Consider the following 27,046-nt stretch of genomic DNA (forward strand, 5'->3'; position numbering starts at 1 on the left):
GGTCAACTTCTCTGAAAACATGAATGAAACGTATTATTAGAGGGGGAAAAATGCTAGGTTAGTACAACCTCTGCCCGTGGGGCCCTTGTTAAAAAATAACATGGGAGCAACTGGATGCTCCTCTGTGAAAGGCCATTTATTGAGTGAATTCAACATGAAGAAAAATATTCTTTATTGCCTCTGATAATGGCCATTGCTTCTTGAGCTGAACTGGCTTGAGGGAGCCAGGACTGGCAGGTTGGTTCCCTCAGAGAAATGATGAGAAAAGTCAGAGCTGGGTAGTGATGATGCTTCCCCTTCTGGGATGGAGCTGGGTGGGAGTTGCTTTACAGCAGTGTTGGCTTAGTCAATATAAAATTAAAGCTTTTAAATACCCTCTGAGAATGACACTGATACGCTTTTCAGTGTTAAAAATCACAAAACTTGGAGCCTTATTGGTACAAGGACGTGTGCACACAGCAGATCAGCAATGGCAGACATGCCAGCAGCTTGACAACTGTGAGGAATCTAACAAAATCCATTTTAATACAAAACAAATACTCCTGAAGTTTTTTCCAGAAGTTTTTTATATTTGATTGATAAAAACTAAGGTTTAGTGAAGGAAGGATGAAGTGAGTTGCTGAACTCAAATGAAAATTCATACCAGACCGAGCTTGGCTGAGCACTAGGGAAACTTGGAGGTGCTCATACCGTTTTCCTACCACTGTGTTCAAATTGTGGGCACCTTGTTCAAGAACCTGCAAGGCCCCACATTTCCCTGTTGAGGGTATTTAATTATTTTTCATTTTTCCTTTGAAAAGACTTCCCTACCTTAAAATAAGTAGACTATCCTTGCCAAAGATCTTTCAGCCTCTTTAGAATAGGGCATTTAGATTACTGGGGACAAAGTGAGTGTCTTGAATGCTCTGTGTCAAGGCACGAACAAATGGCACAGAAACAGTAGTACAGTACAGAGTGAAACCTGACAACTTGGTGTTAAAGGAAAGGAATGCTACTGTATGGTTCGATTGTGATCAACTTATCTTCAAGTGGGTTTATTAGCAATTTAATGGAATATTGGTTATTCAAGAGCCATAATAGCCCTGGTTGAAATGTCCCTTCTGCAGGGTTTTCCCATACCCTGTGGAATGAGCAGAATGTGACAGTTGAGCTTTCAACAGGCTTCATGAATTTTAAATACTTTTCAGCTGTAAAATGGGGCACATGGCGTTTGGTCAACGATGGACAAGGAGCTGGCAGCCGCTGAGGGTATTATGGGATATTGAGTGTCTGGGAGATAATGAATGCTTGGCTTATCCAGGTGCATTCTTGGCCTGCTGTGCATGTCCAGACGGAATGGAATACATTTCTCTGTCCAACATTTAACAATTGATCATTTTGTAATTGTAAGCAGAAAGTATTTAGAACATTACTTTCTCAGCATGCCTGTGTACGACTTAAATTTCATGTCATCATCTTTATCGAGCAAAATCTTCTCTGTTTTTCTGTAACCATGCATTCATGCTACTTAAACTTTTCCACTGATTTTATGCTTAGTGGATCTTCGAGAGTCTGTTCTTCTAGTGACTTTTTAAGCATCCTCTTTTTTTTTCCCCTTGAATTTTTTAAACCCAACTGAAATTATTTCCACTTGCTGTGGGTTGAAATTTCAGCCCAACCTTTTGTAGCAAGTGAGCTGGTTGCTGGCTCCTGCTTTATGGGAAATAGTGTCCTTGCATTTTAAAGGCTAAATGGTGAAAGAGAGGAAGGAGAAACCCAGGCATGTCTTACCCCTGGTGAGCTGTGTAAAGTTGTTCTTATGTGCTTCAGTTCTGCTTAGATATTAAAACACAACATGTTCCAAGGACAACCAGATTAACTGTGTTTTTAACTGTATGTACCTGAAGAGGAGGTTGCTGCTTGAATTTCTGAGACCAGTCAGACTGGAGCTCCCCTCTTGCTTGATTAAGAAGCTTCTAGGACAAGAAACCCTAGAGGCCACCCCATTATTGTGGTTTTCCTACATGTGCCAGTCCCAGCTTTTTCCATGTTTCCCCTTGCCTGTTAATCCTTGGTGTGGTACTGTGCTCACCCCAGTCTCAGGTCGCTCTCTTGGGGCAGTGGCCACTCTACATCAGGTACATCAGCACATCCCTTGAGACAGTTTCAGTAGTAGGGCAGTAAGTAATTAGCAGTGCTTGGGCAGTAACAAATGGGATCATTATCTCTGGGGCCCTTTCTGAACTCCATGGTTCATAAACCCCTGAAACTCTGCCAGAAACTGCACCTGCTTGGTGCAGGCTTTGGTTAAGCATGGAACTGTCTCAAGAGCTGCAATCTAGAAGCATTAGTGTGGGATCTGTGTGTCAGGAGAAACAAACAAGTTGTCTTCTCCTTGAGAATACAAGTTTAGTTTAGGAGTCCCTTGGTATTCCTTCTTGTCCCTCCCGTGGACTTGTTTGATGAAAAATGGTTGAGGCTTGAGGACGAGCTGTGCTGTCTGTGTGCGGGTTGGTTCTGGCGCAGCCACTGAGCCCCTGGAGGCTGATGGATGCTGCTGTGTAACTGCCCTGCCACCTGGGTAAGGGCCTAGCCTTGGACCTCCGTGTTGGCAGAGTGGCAGGCTGTGATCAGCTGAAATGCCAAAAGATCTTTTTCTGGCCATTGCGATGTTCAGACCAGTCTAGTGAGGTCATGCTCAGATTACTCAGAACTGAGCAGTCCAGATGTGATTTGTGTAGGTGTCTTGGGAGCAGCATATCCACCTGTGTCATCCAGGAGCATGTTGCCGAGCATGCTGCCTACTTTGGGACCAGGCTACTGCTGGTCAAGAGCCAGGGCCCTTTCTGGTATCAACACTGGGAGCATGAGTTGGAAACTCTGCCACAAGCCACATCCCACAAATTTCTGAGATCAGTGTGAACAAGGGTGTGCATCTGACCTACTTAAAGCAAGAAAACAACCAGGAGTGGGTTTTTCTTCTCAAAAACTCTCAAAACTATTACAGCACTGCTTTATTTTCTTTGAAGCCTGTGGAAGAGCAGAAGGGCAGTGCTTATTGTCAGAGACAGATGTTCCCTCATGTCCAAATGGAGCAGATTCAGGCAGGCAAGAACCTGCATTGTAACCAACATTGGTATCTGGTTTTGCAAAACTGAACTTTACCCTTTCCTGGCCCTGGATTTGTCCATCTCTATAGCCTTTATTCAGAACCTTGCTGAAAAATATATTATATATTGACACTGGCACTTTGTGAACTCAGAGCTAATGGCTCCAGAAATAATCACCTTTGAGATTATTGTAGTTTAACTTATGCATATGTTAGGTCTGACATTTGCTTTGCACAGCTATGAATGCCTGTTTATAAAACACAATGAAGTAAAGTCTGAAATGCAGTATTTGTGATTTAACAAGCTGGAGAAATGGGCGGTGGATGTAAACTTTCGGGAGACAGTGCAGTAGTGTGTCTTGGACTGAGACTTTTTGTTAGAGCTGCAGTTGGTCCCTGGAGAGCTGTGCTGTGAGCACATAGAGCTGAGCTCTGCTAGCTTAGAAAACTCATTTCATCTCTGGGTCATGGGATGGTCTTCTGCACTCTGAATCTCTGCATCATTTCCTTTAAAAAAGGGCTGGAGGCACCTTCCCCCTTTCACCACAAGCTTGGAGACAAAGGCAGATGGGTCGTTGCAGTCATTAGAAGATGCCTGCTTTGATACCATCCACTACTTCTGCTAGGCCCCAGCTGTGCTGTGCCCCTGCCCATGGGGCATTTTGGGAGCCTGAGTGGCGCCTCGCCCATGGCCCCACCTCCCAGGGGAAAAGCTGCCTTGCTCTGGGCAGGTGTGAGATGGTGGTTTGTGAAATCATCTCCCTGTTTCCACTGTCTTTTGAAAAGATAATTTCCTTCTTACTGTCAATGACATAAATCCCATAATGTGGTTAGTGCACAGGAGACCAGTAAATAATTTAGGAAGCAGCCTATGTTTAGAGTGCATCAAGTACTAATATAGAGAAAGAAAAAAATCCCCACACATAAGTTACAGTAATTGGTGGAAGGCATCAGTCCGAAGGATAATGAGCTCCATTTTTAAAGCACGAGGAAATTAGATTTTTATAAATGTCAAACGCAGTTATTGTCCTCCTTCCTTGAAACAGAGCTGAGCTGGCTGGAGCCCATTGTCTCTCAATCAGCTTTGCTATGGATTAGACACATCCCGTCTCACACCAGGAATGTGCTTATTAGAAAAATATCTCTGCACAAAGCATACAAGCTTTAACACTCAACCCATGTACTAATGGATACATGTACAATGAAACCCAATATCATGTTACAAACCTTAAGCTGACCTGAGATAATAAGATACAGAAATCTGAAAGGATACAGATGAGTGCTCTCTTTGTGTGCAACAATTCTGACTACCTGGGATTTTAGTTTTCAAATAAAGGAGATAAAGTGAGGGAAGGTGACTTTTCCTCTTGGCTGCTTATGAAAAAAGCAAGCAGTGTAAGTCTTCTTCATAGTGACAATGCTTGTAATCAGGTAGTGTCCAAATATTTTGTGAATTTTACTGGTGTCTCCTGGGTAACTGTGGTTTTACAGAAGACTTTTCTATCCACTGTTTTTTAGTTCTTTCCTGGGAAAAAAAAGCAAGAGGTGGTTGTTTATACATCAAAGCTAGCTCTGTGAATTAGTCTTTCATTAATAATGAATGAAAATGTCGCCAATATGTGCCAGTATGTCGCCAATATGCTTCAGAAAATGGCTATCAGTTATTTGGAGAGAGTAAAGTGTGAGCAGAATAGAGGGCTTTGTAAAATCGACCCCCTTTCCTACATCCGGTTTTTAAATATCTTACTTGAGGATAGGAATCACTTGTCCGTTCTTAGCTGGAGATTGTATCTTGTTCCCTCTCTGTAGGAGCTCTCATTGAAAGTAGCATAATCGTTCATGATGTGAGAAGGTTTAAGGATGGAGCCGAGCTTTAGATTCCCTTTTGCAGTGATGAGATACAGATTCAAGCTACTTGTGTGGACTTCACCCCATGCTAACTCAACTCTGAATGCTGTCTGTGCTGTTTCCAAGGTGGTACTGTGTCAAACACATTCCATGGACATGCTGTGTTGGAGACCCAGCTCAGGACTGCTGCAGGATGGCCTTAGAGGTGGTGTGGTGGGGATCATGCAAGTCTGTGCTGTCCCCTCCACGGGAGATTCAGCAGATGGGCTATTTAGTCCTAGTTTGTTTTTCTGGAATCTTTATTTACAAATGTGCTTTTTTATGTTTTTTGTTTGTTTGTTTTGTTTTTTTTCAGTTGCCTTTTTAATAATGTCAAGTTTTCCCTCCAGTCTTCTTCATCTCAGCTTGTGCTTTTTTCATTTCTGCTTGAACTGATTGAAGTTTCTGGGGTTGCCTGTAGCAAAAAGAAGAGTAACTTGAGACTTCTATTTTACACAAGCAGGGGATATTGAAAGATATTCCTAGCATGCATGCATCAGCAGACATGTGAACAGCACTTCCCAATTAAAACTCTTAAGAATTTCTATTGGTTGCTTAAAGTCCTTATAAAACAGTGTTACATAGCTTGAAGCCATTAACACCCATCATGGAAAAGTGATCCAGCTATTTATATGGCAGTCATTTTATTTATTTAAATTTGGTTTTATAAACTAAAATGAACCCGACTGTTGGAGGAAAACGTGAGGATGTTACAAGTACCTTTAAAGCCTTGGACACCGTGAAGCAAATTAAACTAGCTTACTGAGACTTTGGACAACTTTTAGTTCTGATAACTTTCCTTAATGTCTGTGCTACAGCTGCATCAACCCCTGTAAATTAAGTAAAGAAACAATACAAGAAATCTCTGATGTAGCTTGGTACTTAAATGGTAATCAGCAGCTGGTGATTAAAACATCCATATGACTCAAATCACAAATCCAAAGTCAGCATTTACATTCCGCTAGCCTCATTAGCTAGGCACTTTAGTTAATTGGTACTCTACTGCAAGTGTTATTAGTTGCCTTCTGGGCCAGGGATGTAAGGTGCTGCTGCCGCCCTGCTTGCCCCTCCCCGGGGAGCTCTGTGCTGCCCTTGCTCACTGCAGTGGTCTCTCTTCTCAACACCCAGCATAGTTTGCAACACTCAGGTAAAAGCAGGCTTGCCACCTGCTAAAGGGAGCCCATACCCACATTGGTGACTGGTATGTGTTTCTCTCATCACAGCAACTGCTGCCCATCCCTGGTCCCAACTCTCATCATCAATGTTGCACATTCCTGGTCCCATTCGATCTTCAGGAAGTCTTGAGGCTTGAGCCTTCACTACATGAGGCACCTTCACATAGTGTCCGCAGGCTGCCCAGGTTTTACACCTCTTTGCTCTCTCAGGTGTTGTTCCGTGGTCCAGAGAAGTTTTTGTGTCTCCCCATGGAAAGTGGGTATGGTGGTCCTGTGCCACAGTAACATGCACAGCTCTGCTGATGCTTCTACTTCTGGAGACATTGTCAGGGAGGAGGGCAGGAGTGGTGTGGGGAGCAGGTGTATGCCAGGGGCGGCCACTGGCTCGATTTCCTCTCCAAGCCCAGACAGCTTCTGTTGGGAGCACCTGCTCGGCAGCACATCTCCTGAAAGGGCTTTCCCTTCCTGGCCTTCTGGCTTTGGGAGCTGCTGCAGGTTGTAGATTAACTGGAGATAGGTGACCACACAACAGACTGGGTGAACTTGTTTTTTCTTGTCATTTGGCCTTCTGCCTTAAATAATCCCATCCGATGGTTTTGTTTATTTATTCTAACTGCCTGTGACTGGTGTCCCAATTGGGAGTTTGCCTGTTTGCCTCATGTTGGCACAAAAGAGTGAATCTGTGTGTTCTTGGAATGGAACCTTGCTTTTATCATGCTGCATCTCCGTTTCTCCATATTAAACAATTGTTTTCTTCTCTGGGGTCTGTTGATTCTTGTGCCTGTAGCACCTGTGCAGTAAAACCCACTGGGCTTCACAGACAAAAGAAATCATTCTGCTGTCAGCATATGGATGTTATGAAATGTTGTCATGTTTGTACAACAGCAGTTTCCCAATATTACCTCAGCTGTTCCCCATTTATTTTTAAAACACAACATGGGTCCCATCCTCATTATAAACCTAATTTTAAAGAATGCTGGAAGTAAAGCAACAGGACTAAGAAAGATGAAGCCTTTCTACGAAGTCTGGAGACTCTTGAGTGCCAGGTTCTGCCTGAAGTCATTTTAGCATCAGGTGAAAGACAGAGGAACAAAAAAGAAGTTTTAATTGGAAAAGACATGCTGTAGGCTCATTCCAGGCTGCATGCCAAGACCTTAGATGGTCTTTTGTGTGGGGAGTATGAATCCCTTGCTATCAGAAACCCCATGAATACAGTTCTGAGTGGCAGGATAACCCATCAGAGTTCTGCAGGCGATACAAACATTTGTCTCCATCCTTCACAAGTTAAAACTGAGGCACCTACTTTAACAGAGTGCTTGTCCAGGTTTTTTTCTCTGAGGTGGCTGGGGAGTGAGAAGATGCTAGAGAAGAGAAGCCTCCAGAGAGCAGATCAGGCTTGGATAAGATGCTGCCCCCAGTGTATCCCACTTAGACCTATATCACCTGTCCTGACAGCCCATGGGGACCTGCCCTCGCCTTTTGAGCCTGGGCTTGAGGTTTAATAGGATCACTTACAATCACTGCCCCATTGCTGAGTCATGGAAAAGGTATCTTAGGGGATCATGTCTGTCTCCTTCCTTACTCCCTAAAGTCAGCACTACTTTTAGGGAAGTGTGTTAGCCAGGCTGTGTGCTGCTCTTACACTGAGGCTGCCACAAGTGAACGTGAAGGACCTGTCACCATCATATGTCCTTCCTCTGCTATGGCAGGTGTCGTTTGGCAGAGCCTAGGAGTAGGGCTGCTAGAATTGCTTCTGTTGTATAGTGCTGTAAGACTAGTATGGTGTCACCTGTTTTAGCTTCCTGTGTATTTTTCTAGAAATGCTTTATTTAGCACTTCAAATAGATGAATGTCCTGTGGGACATGCAAAAATATAGGAGTTCACTGTGTTTCCCATGTTTATTAATGCTTTCTGGGCACCTCTAGTTAACCATAGTGAGGAAATTTCACTGAACATGAAGACACTGCTGTGTGGGATCAAGTTCACGGGTTTCTGTGGATGAGCTCTTATTTTTATTGACATACCACAAGTTATAGGTTTCTGCTTTTGGTCAGTGGTTGGTTGTATGTGGGTCCTTCTTTTGGCTTACAACAGTGATGTTGTTTGAGCATAGCGAATGTTTGCCCCTGTTCTGGATGGCCAGTGATATGAGCCTCGATAGAAACAGATTCTGCTTTAGGCAGGAACCTACTGAAGCTGCATTCCCTGCTCCTAATACAAGCTTCTTTCAACAGGAAACAGGCTCTGACTTCCAGCCATGTGTGTGGCTCTCCACAGCAAGCAGTAAGCCCCACAATGTATAGGCATGAAATGTCTTGTAATTCTGAAGCAAGGTGGCTCAAACATGCAAGGAGAACTAGTGCCTAGTAAAATTGCAAAGCCATAAGGAATTTGAACGTTTACTGACAGGGGATTTTTTTTTTCCCGCTGACTGAAGAGGGGCTTGTGGTAGAGCTGCCACCTCCATGTCTGGCAGAACCACCTCTTGTGTCTGAGCAGAGTGGAAGGAATGAACATCACTCCTCTGCTGGTGCTTTTTCTGGCCCAAATCTGAGGGACAAGTTTTGGAAGTGGATATTACTGTGCAGAGGGACTGGACTTAACGTGTGCTTTGGACCCCTTGTCTGTCCCTCCTGAATGCTGCATGGCTCCCGTGCAGACAAAAGCCTAATTTCTTCCACTTGCCAACTCATCCCCCCCAGACCACAGAGGTCTCTGAAGACAGGTGGGGAATTGTGATAGGCAGGGCCACAAAGGACCCTGCTATCCATCTTGCTAAAGGTGCATTAAAAGGCTTTAATTCTTATTAATTATATGTATTTCTGTCAGGTTTTTAAAAAATGTTTCAGCAGTGCATTATGTCCTTAATAACTTTCTTTTAAATAGGTTGAAGCCATGAAGAGAGTACTAGAAAGCCTCAACCTTAATATAGTTGAAATGGTGGATGAAAATGCAACCTTGGATGGTGGAGACGTCTTATTTACAGGTATAATGGTAGTGAATTTGTTGTTTACATGTTCTGACTGCTCTAAAGACTGCATGTTGTCTGATACCAGCGTAAAAAATGTCATTCCTATGGTTTGCTAAATCGGTTGTTTACTTAATGTCACAAAGGTAGCTGAGAGATGAGTTCTCAGTGCAACCCTCAATGTCCTGCCTAAAACCTGAATAAATGGAGTAGCAGTACATACACTACAAAGAACAGCACTGTGCATACAGATTTTATTTTAGCTTGTGAAGTGCCAATAAGAAAATTTTTTTCAGTAGTCAGCTGTCGGGGGTTGTTTCATATTTCTTATTACAAGCAGCTAGCGTTCACCAGACTAATTTTCAGGACTTGTAAAAGCTTGATGCAGACAATTGTCACTAGTTCAATGAATTAAATGCAAAAAAAAAAAGCATTTTTAGTTTATCAAGGATGTTGTGGAGCTGCCTGTCAGATGTCATGAGCCAGACACCTTACATGCATGGTTGACTTCAAAGATGAAGATACTGCCTGTGTTTTTTATGTCATTAAACCCATTAGGCATTTTCTCACATTGGCTGCACACAGGGTTGCTGCCTGCCTGTGCTGAATAAGCCTGTTTGTTTTGATCAGCATCACAGTAGACTGGCTTCTTGCCTTAGTGCACCACAGGGAAAGAAGGGTCTCCTGTAGAGGCAGACCAGGAAGGGAGGCTTTTCTAAGGCAGTGCAGATCCAGCACTGATTTTCTCTGGTGCTGAAGGATGCTGATGACTGCAGATCTGCCTTGAGACCAGAGGAAATCTCAAAGGGAGAGGGAAATGGTCAATCAGTGGTGTACTAATCCAGCCCAGCTGTTGTCTTCCCTGACCCAATGACCACTGCAGAGATTTGGAAGAGGAAGCTATTTATGCTTCTGGTTAAATGTGTCTTCTGGAAAAAGATTAATTGCTTTTGATTATCAGCTCACAATTGCAGGTTGCATTCTTTTATGCTGAATTTTAAGTTTAACTACTGAGTTTGAGAAAAGAAATACAGAACATGAAAATCCATGAAAGACTGTTTCAGAATGTCTCTAAAGCTAGCCTGCTTTTTCATTCCAGGCAGAGAATTTTTCGTAGGTCTTTCCAGGCGGACAAATCAACGTGGTGCAGAAATTCTGGCTGACACATTTAAGGTTTGTAGATGCCTTCATGCCACAGGAAATACAAGCTGTCGTTCCCTGAGCTAATTGAACAATTGTACTGGCCAAGATGTTTGTCATACTCATGTACTTTATTTAAGACCTAATTAAAAAAAACCCCAAAGGTACAAGTTGCTGAAAAGGTTTGAGCATCCTGTAAAGTGATAGATGCTGAAGATGGATCTGAAATGTGAGATTGCTGCATAAAAATCATTTGGATAGTGGGAGGCTGTTATTTTTTGAGAGCACATAAACACTCATGTTCTTCGTGTTCTCATGTATCAGCCCTGTGTTCTTATTGCCAGTCCCTGGAGAGTTTTTATGTACCTACTGTTTAATTAAGTATTTTAATGTATTTCTTTATGGTTGCAACAATAGTAGTATTTGAAACATGTTCTGGTATTTATGCCAGTCTCCAGATAAGGCAAGCTGGTCCAGAGGAGAGAGTCATACTTAAACAGTTGACACTGTGCCCTGGGGTTGATAATTTGCAGAGAGTAAAATTAATTATGGAATGTCTCCATATAATTATGGAACTAGAACACTTTAAAAATATTTAAAGCACCGTTCTTAACTCCCATACAGGATTATGCTGTCTCCACAGTCCCTGTTCATGATTCTTTGCATCTGAAGAGCTTTTGCAGCATGGCTGGACCAAACTTGATTGCTATTGGATCAAGTGAAGCTGCACAGAAAGCCCTCAAGGTAAAGCACCTAAGAAAATATTCTAAACAGCATATCTCTTTCTGGTCTTTTTAAAATGTCTGCTTAAGGATGGTGGAATTTTAAAATACATATAGATCAGTGAAAGAGGAAATGATGACTACATGTTAGGGTCTCCTGTGTGTGCAAACCTTAGAGAATGTCTGTATCAGGCAAGAGAATGGTGATGTTGATTTAACTTTAGTTATCTTAAGGAAATAAACAGAATATGCAGGTTATTATTTACAGCTTTGCAGACTAAAAATGTGATAACTTGGTGTTAAAAGGGAGGAAAAAGATATAGTCAGACCAGTGGAGATATTTACTTCAGTTGTTGCCATGAGGAAACTTGTCTTTAGAATTCACAGACGGGAAGTAAAAGTTCTGTCATGAAGGAGGAGGGAGAGGCCCTATACCTGTATAGAGCATTTATAAACATGAGCAAAATTCAGCCACAATACTGGGTGCTCAGTGCTGCAATTTGAATTTGAGCCTGGGCTAATCTGAGAACTCAATCAGTTTGATTAAGCCCTTCTGCACAGCTTGCCTAATCATGTTGCAGTGCATCAATTTAGCTGTTGTAACTAGAAACATTTTTTGTCTAACTTGATCAAATATTGCTGGTAACTAACCGTTAAGTAAACGCCAGCATTAATCAAGGTAAAGTGATAAGCAGATATTTTTTTAAAAGAACATGATAATTAACAAGATAATCTAGCAGTCTCTGATTGTTGGTGGATGTATTTTTAAAAATAAATCAACTCTGTCAGTTTTCAGTGTGTTTTTCTGCACTGGACATTTAACAGGACATCTGCATGTGTCTGAGGGTAATGTTTGCTCACACTCTGCCAGCGGAGATTAGGGAGTGTAGACTGGAGCAGGGTTTTGTCCCATAGCATGTACTCTTCTCATGCTCCTAGAGAGCTGACAGGTTACATCGGGCAGCCATGTCACAGCAACATATGGAGTTACCCAGAACATGTTCCAGTGAGTTGGATCTGGCTGTTTCTCCAGGAGTCTAAATCTCTTCAGAGAAATTATTGGCAAACAAATAGGTAAATGGTCTGTCTTGGAAATGATGGCATTTACAGTGCTGCTGATCACCAGTGTCCCCTAACATTTGAATTCTTGCTTTTTGGCAATATATTTGTATTTGTTTACTTGCCACCAAAGCAAAAAAGAATTCAGTTTGCAATCAACTTCTTGCAGTCTTGTGGAAATGCAAGTGCAAGAGGATCTTGGAAGTGCTGATACTTGGAATCAAAAGCCACTCCTTGGATTTCAGCAGATCAGCTGAGCTGTAGCAGTGCTGTCAGCTGTTCTCCTGTTACCCAGCAGAGTCTGTGGCAGTACAGTCCCCTGAGCTTCTGCAGAGTCTGTTGCCTGGCGCAGCCCAGTGTGCCACTCCTTTATTGTAATAGCTTGTGATTTTAAACCCTTCCTTCATGTCGCCATTTTTCATGACTGGAAATGCAATCGTGCAAGCAAGATGATTGAGTTGTCTTTAACCATCTCTGGTAATTTAGTTGTTTTCGTATGTCCTGTTAGGCAACTGCTACAAGTGAACTGCTATATCAGGCTATGCCTTACATTTTACATTTTAAACAGGATTTATCTGTTTACAATCTTGTTTGAAATAGAGATTTTTCTTGATTGTTCTTACTGATGCAACTTATATATCTTTACAATACTTTAAAAATAGAAAAAGAACGTGCATCTGGTGTTCGCATATGGCCAAGTGCAATTGATTGTGAGTTCAGTGCAGTATGTGTAATGTAAAGCACTGCAAGTGAGCTGGGAAATGAATCCACAGAGCTCAGGATAATAGACCACATGCTAGAAGCAGATAATAAATCAGAAACGACATTTTAACCATTAAATCCTCTTCGGGCTTTTGGCAAGTGTAGTGTATTTATTTGGACTGCAGCTGAAAAGTGGCACTTGAGGAAACTCGGTGAAAGAAAGAGACAGATTAAGTGCAGAAAGTACTGGGGCCTCTGGTGACTATCACATCTGAAACATTAACTTCCCTCTGCTGTTTTCAGCATGCATTTAATTCCTTCTTGTAGTTAAACCTGTTTATAATTCCATACATGTAATTCCACATTTGAACATTAGCCATGGCTGTTGAGATGATGAAGCCTGGGATTATGTTCCAGTTCCCTTGGTGAGGCCAGGATTTCCTATAAACATGTCACCTTTGGGCTCTGATCATGCACTGTCAGAGTTGCTGACCTTTACTGTGAACATGAACGAGGATAGATTTGGGCTGTGACAGTGCAGTCGCAGTGTAGGGAGTTGATGTGGCAGTGCTGCAGGTGGACACTCTGCACCGCTTTTTCCCCAACAAGGGACACAGCCCTGGGGTCCTGATGGGACAGCAGAAGAGCAGGAACTGACCCAGGATATAATCCAGTGCAGGTTCCAGCAGAAAAGGCAAAGGCTAGGCAAAGTGATGATGGGAATTGTGACACAGCAACTATTGCACACTCCTTTCTGTATTCTCTTGCTCTATACTAAATCCAGGAAAGCCACATTTGTGGCTGTTTGTATAGGTTGATACAGAGCACAGTTTCCCTCCACTTTGGGATGAGTGAAGACTTGGACAGCAGCAGATGATTGTGGACACAGTCCTTCATCAGACTATCTCTGTCTCTCTTTGGATAACTCCTTAGTAATCCCAAGGGTTCTGAGGGTTGCACATGTTGTTCCCAGCTTTGACAAGCTCAACTATTCCCTTGCAAGCAGTATGGATTGTATCTGTAGCAAGTTCCTACTAATAAAGTTCTCTTGCCTGTTGAGAAATGAGTCTGTCCTTTGGGTAGGCTCTGATACCAGGCACTGACCAAAGGGACCAGCCCTAGGGTCTCCCACAGGACTGGCAGAGAAAGCCTTGGTGTGAATCCACTGATCTGGGGTAATGCAGGGTGCATGGGGATTGCTGATGGATCTTGGAAGGGAGGACACATCCCACCATATGGCCTGACCTCAGTCCTGCAGTCAGCTGAGTCTGGCATATTTCCTCTGAGATCTGGAATAATGGAGGGTCATGTGAAACATCTGGGATTTCAGCTGGTCATTTGAGAGGAGTGTATGCTAATTACAGAGGCAGTGGGGCCATGGCAGATGTCAGGACTGAGCAGCATTGCCAGTCAGGGTGCAAGGCAGTGCAGGTGATGGTGTAACTCCTCATGTCCCCTCACAGACTTGTCCCAGCAGGGCCCAGAGCGGTGGTGACATCTGCACTTTGGTGCTGGTCCTTGGTGTCTTGGAGTCCAGCCTCATTATTCAGTGGGATTTCTTTATGGTCAGGACTCTGTTGGAATATCTACAGTAGTGCAATGCCATGACTTTAGCAATATAACTTTCTTTTTTCCTCCTGCTTTCAATAAAAGCTCGGACATGATTGTCCTGCCTCGTTCTTGACTTTCTCATTCAATATCTTCTCTTGGGAGTGGAGCTGCTCATTCATCCCCTAAATTATTCCCTGGAGGATGCTATTGCTAATGCAGGTGTTTTGACAGTGGTCAAGGGAGGTTTATCAAAACGACATCTTAGGGATAATATAGAAAGGAGTCTCTTTTGGGTAGATATGCCCTTGGTCTGTATCCAAGCTATGATCAGAGCAGAGCTTTTAAAGACTTGAGCACAAGGAGTTGTTCTCGCATTGGCAGTTGCCCCCATTCCTTTGATTAAATGCCTTTTGTTCTTACTCCATCTTGTGTAACTGAAGTCTCTGCAACGTGCCGTGCCAGCTTTTGAAGAGCTGAGGACTGTTTCCCTGTATGGGAGGAGGGTTATAGTGCCTAGATAAAGCAGAGGGGTTCCCAGCTCTGCCACAGAAGTGCCTCCAGACACCTAAGGGAAAACTTCCTCTCTCTAGTGTTCTTAGAAAACAGCCTGTACTACCATGCAGCAGAAAAAAGCTTGGCTAAATCTGCTTTTCCTATTGTCTGTATAGCAACTGTCTTTTCTAGTAATGCACAAGTTTGCATGAAAACATTATCTCTTCCTTAAGAATTCATCATTTGTGCCTCTGCTTATTCCCCACATGAAGTCATAATCCTCTATTTATGCTATCACAATGGGTTGCTGTGGAAATCATTACTAATATTAATAACCCAAAGAAGATGACATCAGGTAGGGAATTAGCAGAAAGTGCAGATGAATGCTGACTTTTTTGTAATGTGGCAACAAAAAAGGTTAGTGAAATACAAAGAACTGTTGAGAACGTTCCCCTTAAAGCTAAACAATAAAAAATGAGACTTTGCTTCTCTCAGTCTTATAGACAGGAAAATTAATCAATTTATGATCAAACAATAAATTAATCAAGTTAAAAAATTCTATGTAGTTTTCTTTACCTCCTTCTGATTCTTCATTATTTTATGAATTAAGGGTGCACATCATCTCAGAGGATGTCTAAGTCTTCACTGAGTGCCAGATGACCCCCTACCTTAAAAAGCCAACTAGTAGTGTTTTATTTTGAATTAATTTTAGATCATATAATGGACACTGCACTTCTCTGAGTGTTAGTGCTGTTCAGTTTGCATATGTGCAGAAGAATCTTTGGAAGATAAAGACTCAAAAGTATGTATTTATAGACTAGAGATTATTGTTGTAATCAGTTTTATTTGTTTGTTTTTAAAGGCTGAGGAAAGTGTCCCTTTTTCCTCACCATGTTTTTCCTCACCAGTAAGGCTGTTAGCCACAGGAGCTGGGTCAGAGGCTGACTGAGAAGATGTCATTTGCTTTGCGTAAATGGGGACTCATGTTTCTATTCCTTTGCCTCTTTTTTTTTTTTTTTCCTTTTACTATTCTCTCCCTGGGTTCCTGTTCCAAACGACAGGATGTTCGTGCTTTTGCCTTCTCAGCTGAAAACAACAGCCCACGTAATCCACTTCCTTCTCTCCTTCTCAGGTCATGGTTTCCCTTTGCAGTGGTCCTGGGCAGGGCTGGCAGGGAGGTGACAGTGTAGCCATGAGGGATGGCGGCTCAGAGGGGCAGAGCAGTGCAGGTGTGCACATGAATGACACTCGGTGCCCATCACATCTGTGATGACGCAAAAAGCGTCCCGGGCCAGGAAAAGCCGAGGAGCAGGGTGGGAGAGGTTATTTGAAGGAGCTCTTCTTCTGGAAAACATGACTGAGAGGGTGCAGCAGGGAGGCAAAGCCCAAAGCCCAGCTGCTGAGACTGTGGGTGGTAGATGGAAATTAAAGCAACACCCTGGCTGTGTATGGACTGAGAAATTTGGCATACTGACCATGGCAAACCAGGGCACTGCTGGCTTCAAAGAGATCTGCAGTGTAGTTTGTGTCTATAGATCTGTGCTGTCCTATCCTATATCTCTATCAGACTTCTCAGTGCCTGACAAGAGGGCTTAGATCATTCTCCTTTGATTTATGCTGCTCACGGTGGCTGTGATGGCCCCTTCCTACTGAGCCTCCTATGCTGTTGTCTCTTCTGCCTGTCTGCATGTCAGGGGGGACACTCCTGATAGATCTTGACATTCCAGCAAGGTCGCTGGCTTTTCCAGCTCTGCTTTTCTGTCCCCTCTGGCCAGCCTAGCCAAGTGTTTCATGGTCACTGCTTTGTTTCAAGGAAACTCTGAGAAGCTGCTGACTCCCTGTACGAGGCACATGACATTGTGGCACAGCTCATCAGCTCTACTCTGTCCTGCACTTTCTTGCATTGAACCCAAAGGCTGCTGCTTTCTCTCTCCAGTGGCAATTGTTTCTCTAAATATGAAGAAATGAGGAAGGAACTTAAAGGACAGTCAGGGCAATAATTTCAGTGAATGAATTTCGGTTTCAGTGTAAAGTGATGTGCAGCCAGGACAGCCAGAGTGACAACTCTGAATGCTACTCTGATGTTATTCTGAACACCACATATGAAATCATGTGCTCTGACTGATCATTACTGCAGAAATGAGATCCTGAGCTTGTTGAAATTTCTAACTCAGCTGTAAACCAAACGGAGAACATCATTTTGCCACTGATAAAGCCGTGGTGCATCTGCATGTTGTCTGTTGTGTGCACTCGGCATGCACAGACCCTTCATTTCAAAAAAGGTGAAGTATAACTGGAAAGATTCAGAAAAGTTCTGTAAGGGCTGAGAGATGCCTGGACAGCTTGCCTGAGGAGACAAACTAAGCCAGCTATGACTATAACCTGAAAAAAGACAAGTAAGATAGGATCATAGATGCCTAAAAAGTCAGGAATGATGTGGGAAAGGTGACCGGGGATCAACTGTTCACTGTGTCTTCCAGTGCAAGAATCAAGGGAGCTCTAAAAGTATGTAAAGGTAAGCTCTAAAGGGGCAAATTAAAAAAAAAAGAAAAGAAAAATGTTTCCTTGCACAGTACCTGTCTGAACTCTATAGCTGCCTTGCTGCATGTTCAAAAGCAAACTAGGCAGACGCCTGGGACAGTGCTGAGCTGGTATCACCCTGTATGACAGCTGATGAGTTGAGGTTCCTGGAAACCATGCACCAAATCTTGGTCACCTCCTCTCCCTATCTTGGGATGCAAAAGTGGGTACCATTACCTCTCACCTGAGACTGGAGACACCCTACCATACAGCACTATAAAAGAAGCTCTTCTGGGTGCTGCAAGAATTTTAAAAAAGCAGATTTGGCACTCAGCAGTATTTTCCACATGGCAGGCACTAATTTACTTTCTCAGCTGTCCCTCCAGATGGCAATGGACTGGCCAGGTGTCTGTCCTCATCTTTTGTCTTTGCTGCATAATGGCATAGCCCAATGTTGTTCCCAGACAAGTGGTCTTTCCTCCAAGCAGAAAAGTAACATATTGACCTTACAAACTCCTATCCAGCCTGGGGGCATGTGACTGCCTATTGCTGTTACTCTTCTTATCAGTTTTAGTTGCCCTGCACCACAAAAATTTTTGTCATTGCAGGCAAAACCTTGATATAGTTGAATCTTTTCTCACACCTTTCATTCTCTTGGATGCGAGGCCAAAGGTTGCTTAAGCATCAGTGTCAAGCAGGCCAAAGTTTAATGTGCTTGAGAAGAAAGAAAAGAGGTGGGATAGAAAAAATATCTTAAATACTTTGACGTGACGAGTTTTCTTTTAAGACTACTTTGACTTGAAGGATTTAAGAAAGGATAGCTGAAAGCTGGTGGGGGAATGATCCCATGGGTGTAGGGTTACATACACTCGTCTTGAGCTTAGATTTGATTTTTCTTTTAAATGTTGGCAGTCAGGTGAACAGTGGCTAATCAATACAAACATCAAACCCTGGAAATCTGGGCTTCTCTGTCAGCATCACACAGGCATTTTTAAGTGTCATGCTCAATGCCCTGTTAGCAAGAGGAACATTCAGTTTATGTTTGGTTTCCCTTGTGGGGAGTTGGAGATAAAAATGTGCATTGCAGGTGGGTTTGGTCGCTCTCTGTCCTGCAGCAATCTGCATGTGAGTAGGTCCCAGAGTGAGTAGGCAGCAGGGCTCAGACTGGGGCCTTCCTCATGGAGGGGAAAAAATTTGTAGCTAGGCTTGGCCTCTTTTAAAAGTGCATGCAGTCATCTTAGTTCTGTCTGTGATAATAGACCCGAAACACATACACATTTTTCCTTCATGCATAATGCTGCTTCATAGTTAGGAATATTTAGCTTATCCATTACCTCAGTTGTCTGAGGACACACTGTAAAAAAACTATAGAAAAGGCATTTTAGGCTATGTGAATGACTTCAACGTAAGGAAAGCATGACTAAGGACTGAGAGAATGTGCAGTCAAAATTACCCTCTTTAAGCAGAAGAAAATTCCCAGAAAAACTAGGCACATGGGAAATGCCTGGCTCTTAATGTAGCTGGTTGTACAACATTTGTGGACAGAAAGCCTCTATAAATGCATCATATTTTGGGATGTATCTGATAGAAAATACAATCAAAGGACCTTGCTTTTATCTCCTTTTCTCTGCCCTGGAGTCTGTCTGGCCAGGCACATGTACTTAATGGCTTCACATAATAGAAATACAGAAAACCACATGGTTCTGTAAAGTATCCTGATCATATTGGTGCATTTCTGCTGCATCCAGAGCTTCCCTGTGGGGCAGGTTTGGGGTGTTATTGCCTGGGCACTCTCTCAAGTAAGTGGTTTTTGAAATTTTACTGCAACAGTCAGCATAGTTATAACAGCGATGAAAGCTTACAAATATGATTTCCTTTTTATCTTAAGAGCTGAGGAAGAGAGTAATCTTGTATTGTCAAACCTCCAGTTAGTAATAAAAGCTTTCTTGTGGTGTTGTTCTGGCTAGCTGAGATCCCAGTCCCACTATGACAGCTATGTCCTCAAACTCCTGTGCTGTTTTGTCTCACTTTCTCACTCAGATTTTCTGATTTGTTTCAGAACTAATTCAGCTACCGTTTGTGTGCTTTTTAATATTGAAAACAGGACTCTTAATGTGCCCTTGGCATCGTCTCCCAGGCTCCCCAAAGCCGGTCCTTGAGGCACTAGAGCCCTGCCACTTGTCCTTTATTTCTGCTTGCTGCTGTAGTTCCCACTTCAGCATTTTGCAGAAGCAAATGAATGGGAGACTTGTCTTCACCCTTCTGCTTAAGAATTCTTTCATAAGTTCATATGGAAATGTTTCACAGTGATTCACAATATATTTCTGACGTTCCTACAGAAAACCTACAATATCAGAATTCTGTTTCCAGCAAAGAGTAGAGAAAGAGCAGCTGTTTGGGAGCTTAGTGAAATCCAGACATAGTGCTTTTTCTTCTACTGATACATGTATTTTAGTACAGATTTAATAAATGTTTCCTTAGTCAAGACTTAAAAACATTGTATAGGAAGGAAAAGGGAAGCTACAGGTGGAGGATATGACTGTTGACTCTGGTTACCAGGTAGAAGAGCCACACTGGGTGCAGGATGTCTGCAACATCAAGGAAAGCAGAATAAAAGGCATCTTGGCAATATAGCAGAAACAAAATTATAACAAAGAAAATTAACTATGCTACGGATACAAAAAAACAAAATTACATCTGGTGAAGTAAAGGTGCAAGAATTTTTGCCCAGAACAACACATTAACCTTTTAAGGAGGTAGATGTGTCCTTGAGAACTTGGGAGAGTTTCATAACATGAGAAGCAACAAGAAATGACAATCTGATAACACTTCCTCAAGAATGCGTGGCATTCTTTGTTGTGAGTTTCATGTTCTCCACGGGATGTGGATGACTCAGGCTAGAACATGAAAAACATAGACTTATAAAGGAATTACTTACCATAGGTGTGGGCAAGCATGAGTTCTTTGTTGCTTCTCAGTATGTTGTAGACCCTGTTATAAATCAGCTACATGTAGTATTTCTTTAATGAATGAGAAGTAGTACAGTTGAATGACCTTGGAATGAACTTAATGACAAATGTAACTGTGCCTGAAATTGACGTCTGCTTTCTGCTATGTGATGTAAATCTCCGGGTTCTCCCTGAGAAGGGAGTTTAGTTGAAAAATCTTGTTAGAAAAAGACCAGATTTTTCTAAAGATAATATGAGTGTGAATGTTTTAAGCTGAAAAAAAAAAAAAAGCCTTTTCTTTCTGTTTGCATCTTTACAATGTATATGGGGGAACACAGGTGGGCCGGGGGAGAAAGGGAAACACTTGCATTTGCTTAGGCTTTCAGTAGGACCAAGGTTTTGGACTTGGAGCCTTGTTCAGTTCTGTGTTATTCTTGGTCTCTGTGAGGCTGAAGCTGATGTAAAGCTGGAATGCTACAACTGGGAGTCAAGCATCTCATCTTTAGGCTTTTCCCATCCTTACTAAGACAGATCTGATCCAAAACATGGGATTGCATGCTTGTCATGTCCTGAGAGTCTCTGTCTCTGAGATTCCAGCCAGCCAGGGTCTACATTTGTGTTTGAGCCTTATATTTATAACTCAAACCTCTGAAACCCAGCAGCTCTTCTGTTGCAAGGCGGGTATTGTGTTGTCCCCTTGGGAACGAGGATTAGCGCAGACGTGCCTGCTCGCTCCCCAACACAGGTGCTTAGTGAAAGAGTAACTGCTTCCAAAGCAGAAGGGAGGTCCTTGAAAAGAATTAAGATTGGGCTGATATCCAAGCTGGGAACCATTCCTGTCCTGTTTGGTTTAATTCATACTCATTATATAAATATTGAACAATAGTTGCTTTTTTTTGAAGGTGCTGAGCACCTATAGTCTCAGTCAGTGTCAGGAGCAGTTTTGCATACTCAGTGTGCAATCCTTGAGGAAAAGACCCCACAAAGAATGCTTGCCAAGTGCCCTGCTTAATCCTGCTGCTTGCAAGAACCATTGCTCAAGGGTTTTCTACTGCTCCTTTCAGTTAGGTTTAGTAGATTCTTCCATAAAGGCGGCGATAAAAGGAGATATCTGTACTTGCTGCATAGCGAAATGGCCCTTGACTGCCTTGGCAATCACAATTAGCTACTTCTGAAGATTCTGTTCTCCCATTACTTGGGGACTGCTAAGGTGTTTGATATAAATAGCTGCATTTTCCATCTCCTGGCAGACCATGCAACAGATGAGTGACCACCGCTACGACAAGCTGACAGTGCCTGACGATGCCGCAGCAAACTGCATCTACCTAAACATTCCCAGCAAAGGGCACGTGCTGCTGCACCGAGCCCCCGAGGAGTACCCGGAGAGTGCCAAGGTGAGAGCCACCCCGGGGAGCCAGTGAGCCTCCAGCAGCTCCCCTGCTGCACTTTGATGTGTGCGAGTCCCATGGCCAGGCAGCCGCGCGCACTGTAAATGTTTGTGTTGGCTAACAGTGATGGGCAGCTTGGCATCCGCTGGCAAACCCGTGTCTGTTCGTTCTGTAAAGACTTAGAGAAAAGGGAAAACGGAGGTGTAAAGTGTAATGATTTTCCCTTACATTTTCTTTCCTGAACAGGTATTTGAAAAGCTGAAGGACCACATGCTGATCCCAATAGCCAACACAGAACTGGAGAAAGTAGATGGGGCACTCACCTGTTGCTCTGTGCTTATTAACAAAGCTTCAGAATTATGAGTTTACAGAGTCCCTCCCTTGTAACTGGCAATAATGTTACACACAAGGTAGACGAATCTGTATCCACACTTTTATTGTTTTTATTGACAATCTACTGTACCACTGTGCTACTAACCCTTGTTTACAAATTTTTTGCATTGTGAATTTTTATTATGTCCTTGCAGATGGTATTTAAGGTGGATGTAGGGTTTGTTGGGAGCACATAACTCTGAAGTAAGTTAGTCCCATGGGCTAGCAGAAGACAATTATAATGGCTAACCCTTAGCTTTAGTGATTTAACATATCTGTGTGAAAATTTTATGAAACCTGGCTAATTCTTAATATTTCAAGCACCTCTGTTGTCTTTACACTGTTTCCTTCTGTCTTCTTTTCTCTTGCTTCCTTGCTCTACATGTTTTTTTTCCTTCCTCATTCTTCTACTTTCAGTGGTGCAGAGTATTAGGAAGACTGAAGAAAACTCAGTGGGCTCATGATCCAAGTACCTTTTGTGGTGGGGAAGCTTTCCATACACTAGCTGGAACAGTGGGCAGTGGATTGTGCTCATTGTTCTGGCCACATCACGGTGCTGCTGCTGGGCAGAGTTGTGGCTGGAATCCATTTCAGACATCAGGTACCAGCTTTGGAAAAGCTTCCTCTGATGGGGGTGTTCAAGGGCAATGACTGCCTGGGAAACTTGAATGAAAAAGAAGAGAATAGTGCAGCCATAGAAGTTGTCTCCTGCAAATTCAGGTCCCAGTTTCCTGCTAAGACCATGGCTTTCAATGTGGTGAGAATGGGAGAGGAATTTGTAAAAAGGCCAGATCCCAGGAAGCCTCTGGACCACAGAAATTAAATGAAGAGATGCAAAAGAAATCTGTAGAACGGGGGAGTTAAATCTCTTTGTTTACATCTTAAAATTTGTTTCTCATGTTTTCTACTCTTTTGGAGGCCACTTACTAGCAAAATTCAAAAGAAAAGGGTGATAGAAGGAGTTGAAGGACAGCTATTCCTGGATTATGCCCATGAATAAGGGAAGCTATTTTTTCCTGGAAGATTGTCATTTTTTTCTTTATCTGCCCTTGGGACAGTTTTCCTTGGAACAATAACCATCTTATATTTTTTTTTAGTAGTGTGAATATTCACTGTGGTATTCAGTTAAGGCAAATACAATTTTTGTAGCAAATTCCTCAACATGTTTACCCACTGAGTCATAGCTTTTTTTTTTTTTTTTTTTTTTTCCCACCACTGCAAAGTGAAGCATACACCATTGTATTCACATGCTTCTTGTTAAATCACTTGTAAACTAAGGATGGGAGCAATTCCCAAACAGAGGCAGTAGTGGGAACTCTCCAGAGACTGACAAATAGTCTGAACATGTTATCAGCTTCCTAGACATCTCTTCCACCTTTTCTGAACCACTTGTGGCATGTTGCTGAGGTACAGTAGGAAGTGAGTGAGGGGGCTTGGGCAATGTGGTGTGCAGGAAAGCAAACGGTATTAACCAAATGCCCACTGGGATATCCTTTGGAAACCTGCATGCTGTTTTGTGCAGTCATAAGGGAGGAAACACAAGTACTCACACCTGTAGGTTCTCTCTGTTGTATCTCACACTGCATCTCAGTGGTAATGAGAGGAAAACCTGCTGGCAGCTACCTGAGTACACCTGAGGCTTCATGGGTGCACTGTTTGTTGCGGTGACACGAGGTGTCGTGGGGAAAAGAGCAGTGATGAGCAAATATATTGTATGTGAAAAGAACGTGTCCCAAAGGAAGTTCTTCAGCCAGCCAAACAGCAAGTTCAGGGGCTTTTTCTATTTATGACTCCTCTGTCCCAAAGGGTTATCCTAGTATTTCCCCTTTGTGTCCTCCATTCCTGTGCACCATCATTTAAACCTGAGCCAGGTGACCAGGCTCTGAGGATGTAAATGTTGCAGTGGGGAATCTTTTTCTGCCTTCCCTTGGTGCTTTTTAAATATTTGATAAAGTATCACACATTTCACAATAACTTGACATTAAACAAAGATTTTTGTGCCAAAAAGTGGCCCTGCAGTATTGAGCTGTGAGCTCCTAAAGGCAAGCTGTACTCCGTTAAAAACCTGTGCAGCCATGGGAGCTGTCAAAGCTGAAACAGCCCCCCCTCCGACTTGTCCATGTACCTCCTGGGGCCTGACCCCATCCATGTCCTCTTCCCTCCTCTTGCTAGGGAGCCAGAGCATCCAGCTACACTGCGAGCGATAGGCTGTAGGGTTTCTATTTTATTTATCATTAAATATTTCTGTAGTGTTGGTTTTGGTTTTTTTCTTCTACCCTCTCTCACCTCTCAGCTGTCTCCTTCCTCAGACTCCCAGTTCCAGTTTGCTCATCAAGGCATGATGAGCACTTTTCTCTTTTAATCCCAAGTGATTTTGCCTTCTGTTGCCTCGGTTCTTACTTGAGTCTTTTTCTTCACTTCTCCTTCTTCACTGTTCACTCCACAGTATCCCAAGCCATGATGGATTATCCTAAACTCACTCCCTCCTTGAGTAGGTTCCAGGAGAGAGGAAAAACTGAGGGGTCTGCTTTGGGTCTGAGCAACTTCTTTTGAGCTGGAAGGATGACAGTCACCAGAAGCTGTAGATCCAGAGAGTAACAAGAGTGACTCCTCTTTTTAATATTTCTCCAGAAAAAAAGAGAACCATTTCTGGTGACACTGCTGTTACCCTGTGACCTTGAAAGCCCTACAATGTGTGACAGTGAATTCCCCTGGCTCCCTAGGGGAGGGAGAGGAGGAGTTGGGATTTCAGAGCTGAGAAGCATCTGTGTAGACAGAGAGGTTGGTTTTTCATCTCTTATCATTTAGATTTCCTTGGCTTCAGGGCTGCATTTTGGTATACAGAAAGCAAGGGAGCTGCTGAGGGACCTGAATTCCTTCAGTTGTTTTGTTCAAACTGTCTCACTTCAGGCACAAAATTTAAGTGCTCTAAAACCACACCTGCTTTCTCTCCCTTGGCCTCAGTAGGAATCACAGCTTCTTAACATAGATGCTCTGAATTATGTCTTAGTCTGATGCCAAAAGTTACCTAAGCTGATTAGTGGGATCACCCTCACCTCACAGCTTCTCCTGTTAATCTTTATTCTGGCATTAGAGAGAAAAATATCATGAGCACTTCAGTTTATGTATTTGCAGTATGGTACTAAAAACTAAAATCATGCCAAATGCTTCTTGCTGTTTGCTGTTTATTTTTATGTTGCCCAAACAAAGAATTGTTGTGAGTTGTGAGGACATTTCTGCAGTGACACATGTGCATCTAGTGCATGTCCTGTACATTTTGTCACCAAACATTTCTCAGATGCCTGATATAAATCATCATTCTTGATTAATATAAATAATAAAATAAAATCCCAAACCAAAAAAGGAGATGAGACACTGAACACACTGATAGTTGCCCACATAAAACTCTTGATGACAACTGTCAAGTTGTATGACAGAGCAGACGAGTACAGAAGTTCTTGTGGTAATAGCTCAGCAATGGGGTTTGAATTACTCATCAAAGGATTTTTCCTTTCAGCAGTCAGTTTAGCCCAGTTGAAATGAAAGAGCTAGAATGTGCATTATAGATATTTCGTGGATGTTATCTTTGCTGAGAGTTTAGGGAGATCTGTGATATGTGGGTTTCTTTCTTCAACAGAACGTGGATACAGTGTCTCTCTCTGTAATGAAAATGTGAATGCATACTGTACCTTATGAGATAAACTTGAATTCTTCCATTTATGTATTTTTGTGTTTACCATGCTAATATTCAGTTTTCAATAGATACCACTGTGTGAAGCTATGCTCTGATTTTTTTAGTGATTTCCATGTGATAGGAATAGAGCTCATAGGCACCACTATGTCCAGTTTTGAAAACAAAAAGGCAGTATACAGAATGCTGTTTGTTCACAGCAAAATACGGGGGGGAAAATGGGCTTTTGATTTTGTTCAGCTTCATACATGTTTTATCAATTAAGTCAGAGCCAAATTAATAGAAAACATCAATATCCACATGGAACCATTTGAGGAAAATAATTTACTATTTAAGATTGTCTATTTTTTCTTTTATCAATAAGGAAGCTGAAAAGATAAGCCTGCTTAAAGAATGGTATTTGTTAAGTGATTGTGAACAAAGTATCAGTGGACCTCGTGTATTTTCAGAGAAGTTTTAACTGGACGTGTGATGTAAATTGTATAGAGTTGTATGTGAATCGTGTTAGTCACTGTTTTACATTGTATTGTTCTGCAGTGCACAAATGTGACTACTGAGCACGGAAGCGTTACATTCATTAAACTTAAAATCTTGTTGCAGTATATAATTCCCCACTTTTTGTGCCAAAAACATCAATACATTCCATAATCAGTTCTAATAGAAGTTTGCACTTTGATTTAATCTTTTTTTTTTTTTGTGACTCTTGCAGTTTCAATACTATATATCTCCATCACGAAGGAATAAAGTATCAGTTGTACCGTGCCGTGTGTACTTTGTGATTCTTGTTTTGGGACTGAAAGTATATGTATTTACTCCAATAATGTTTAATGCTGTCTTTTTATTTTCAAGCTTATTACATACCTAGAAGTAAAGCCAATTATAGACACTAGCACTAAAACCCTTAATTCTGTTAGGGGAAATGTTGCCTTTTTAAAAACAAATTATAATTTTAGACTCTACATTTAAGAATAAGGCGTAGAGAGGAGACACTGCCCATGAGTGGTCATGATTAATTTTATTGCTGTCAAAGGTAACCAAACAGATGTTAGCATAGTGCAGTATGTTTCTCTCTAGTGCCTGTGTTTACTGTAACTTAGAAAAGCTGAAACTACAAAGCTTTAGTGGCATTGCCATTATGGTTAAATTATTCACACAGCTCTTGTGTCTTTTCTCCCCCACAATCTCAGGAGAGGTGACTGCACTCTAGACATTGCTTTGAGGTAACATGACAGATAATTGCATGCCTTGTATTTCAAGACTGCCTGTTGTGTGCTACAAACAGTGCACCTGGGGCTGCTCTCTGCTTGCACCCTTGGGCTCTAATGCCAGTAGTTACAATATC

General features: G+C 42.4%; 1 protein-coding gene across 1 annotated transcript in view; it reads left to right on the plus strand.

Moving 5' to 3' along the window:
* Window positions 1-26,466, plus strand: part of DDAH1 (dimethylarginine dimethylaminohydrolase 1) — a 56,901-nt gene extending 30,435 nt beyond the window's left edge. Inside the window, exons 2-6 of the mRNA XM_066192535.1 lie at window positions 9,038-9,137; window positions 10,219-10,292; window positions 10,884-11,003; window positions 21,504-21,647; window positions 21,888-26,466. Of these exons, the coding sequence (XP_066048632.1) occupies window positions 9,038-9,137; window positions 10,219-10,292; window positions 10,884-11,003; window positions 21,504-21,647; window positions 21,888-22,004 (555 nt within the window). The 3' untranslated portion in view covers window positions 22,005-26,466. The remainder of the gene's footprint in view (window positions 1-9,037; window positions 9,138-10,218; window positions 10,293-10,883; window positions 11,004-21,503; window positions 21,648-21,887) is intronic.
* The last annotated feature ends 580 nt before the right edge of the window (window positions 26,467-27,046 follow it).

The sequence above is a fragment of the Chamaea fasciata genome, unplaced genomic scaffold, assembly GCF_029207755.1.
Source record: "Chamaea fasciata isolate MVZ Bird 193981 ecotype frontalis unplaced genomic scaffold, bChaFas1.0.hap1 SCAF_10, whole genome shotgun sequence".
Taxonomy (NCBI): domain Eukaryota; kingdom Metazoa; phylum Chordata; class Aves; order Passeriformes; family Sylviidae; genus Chamaea; species Chamaea fasciata.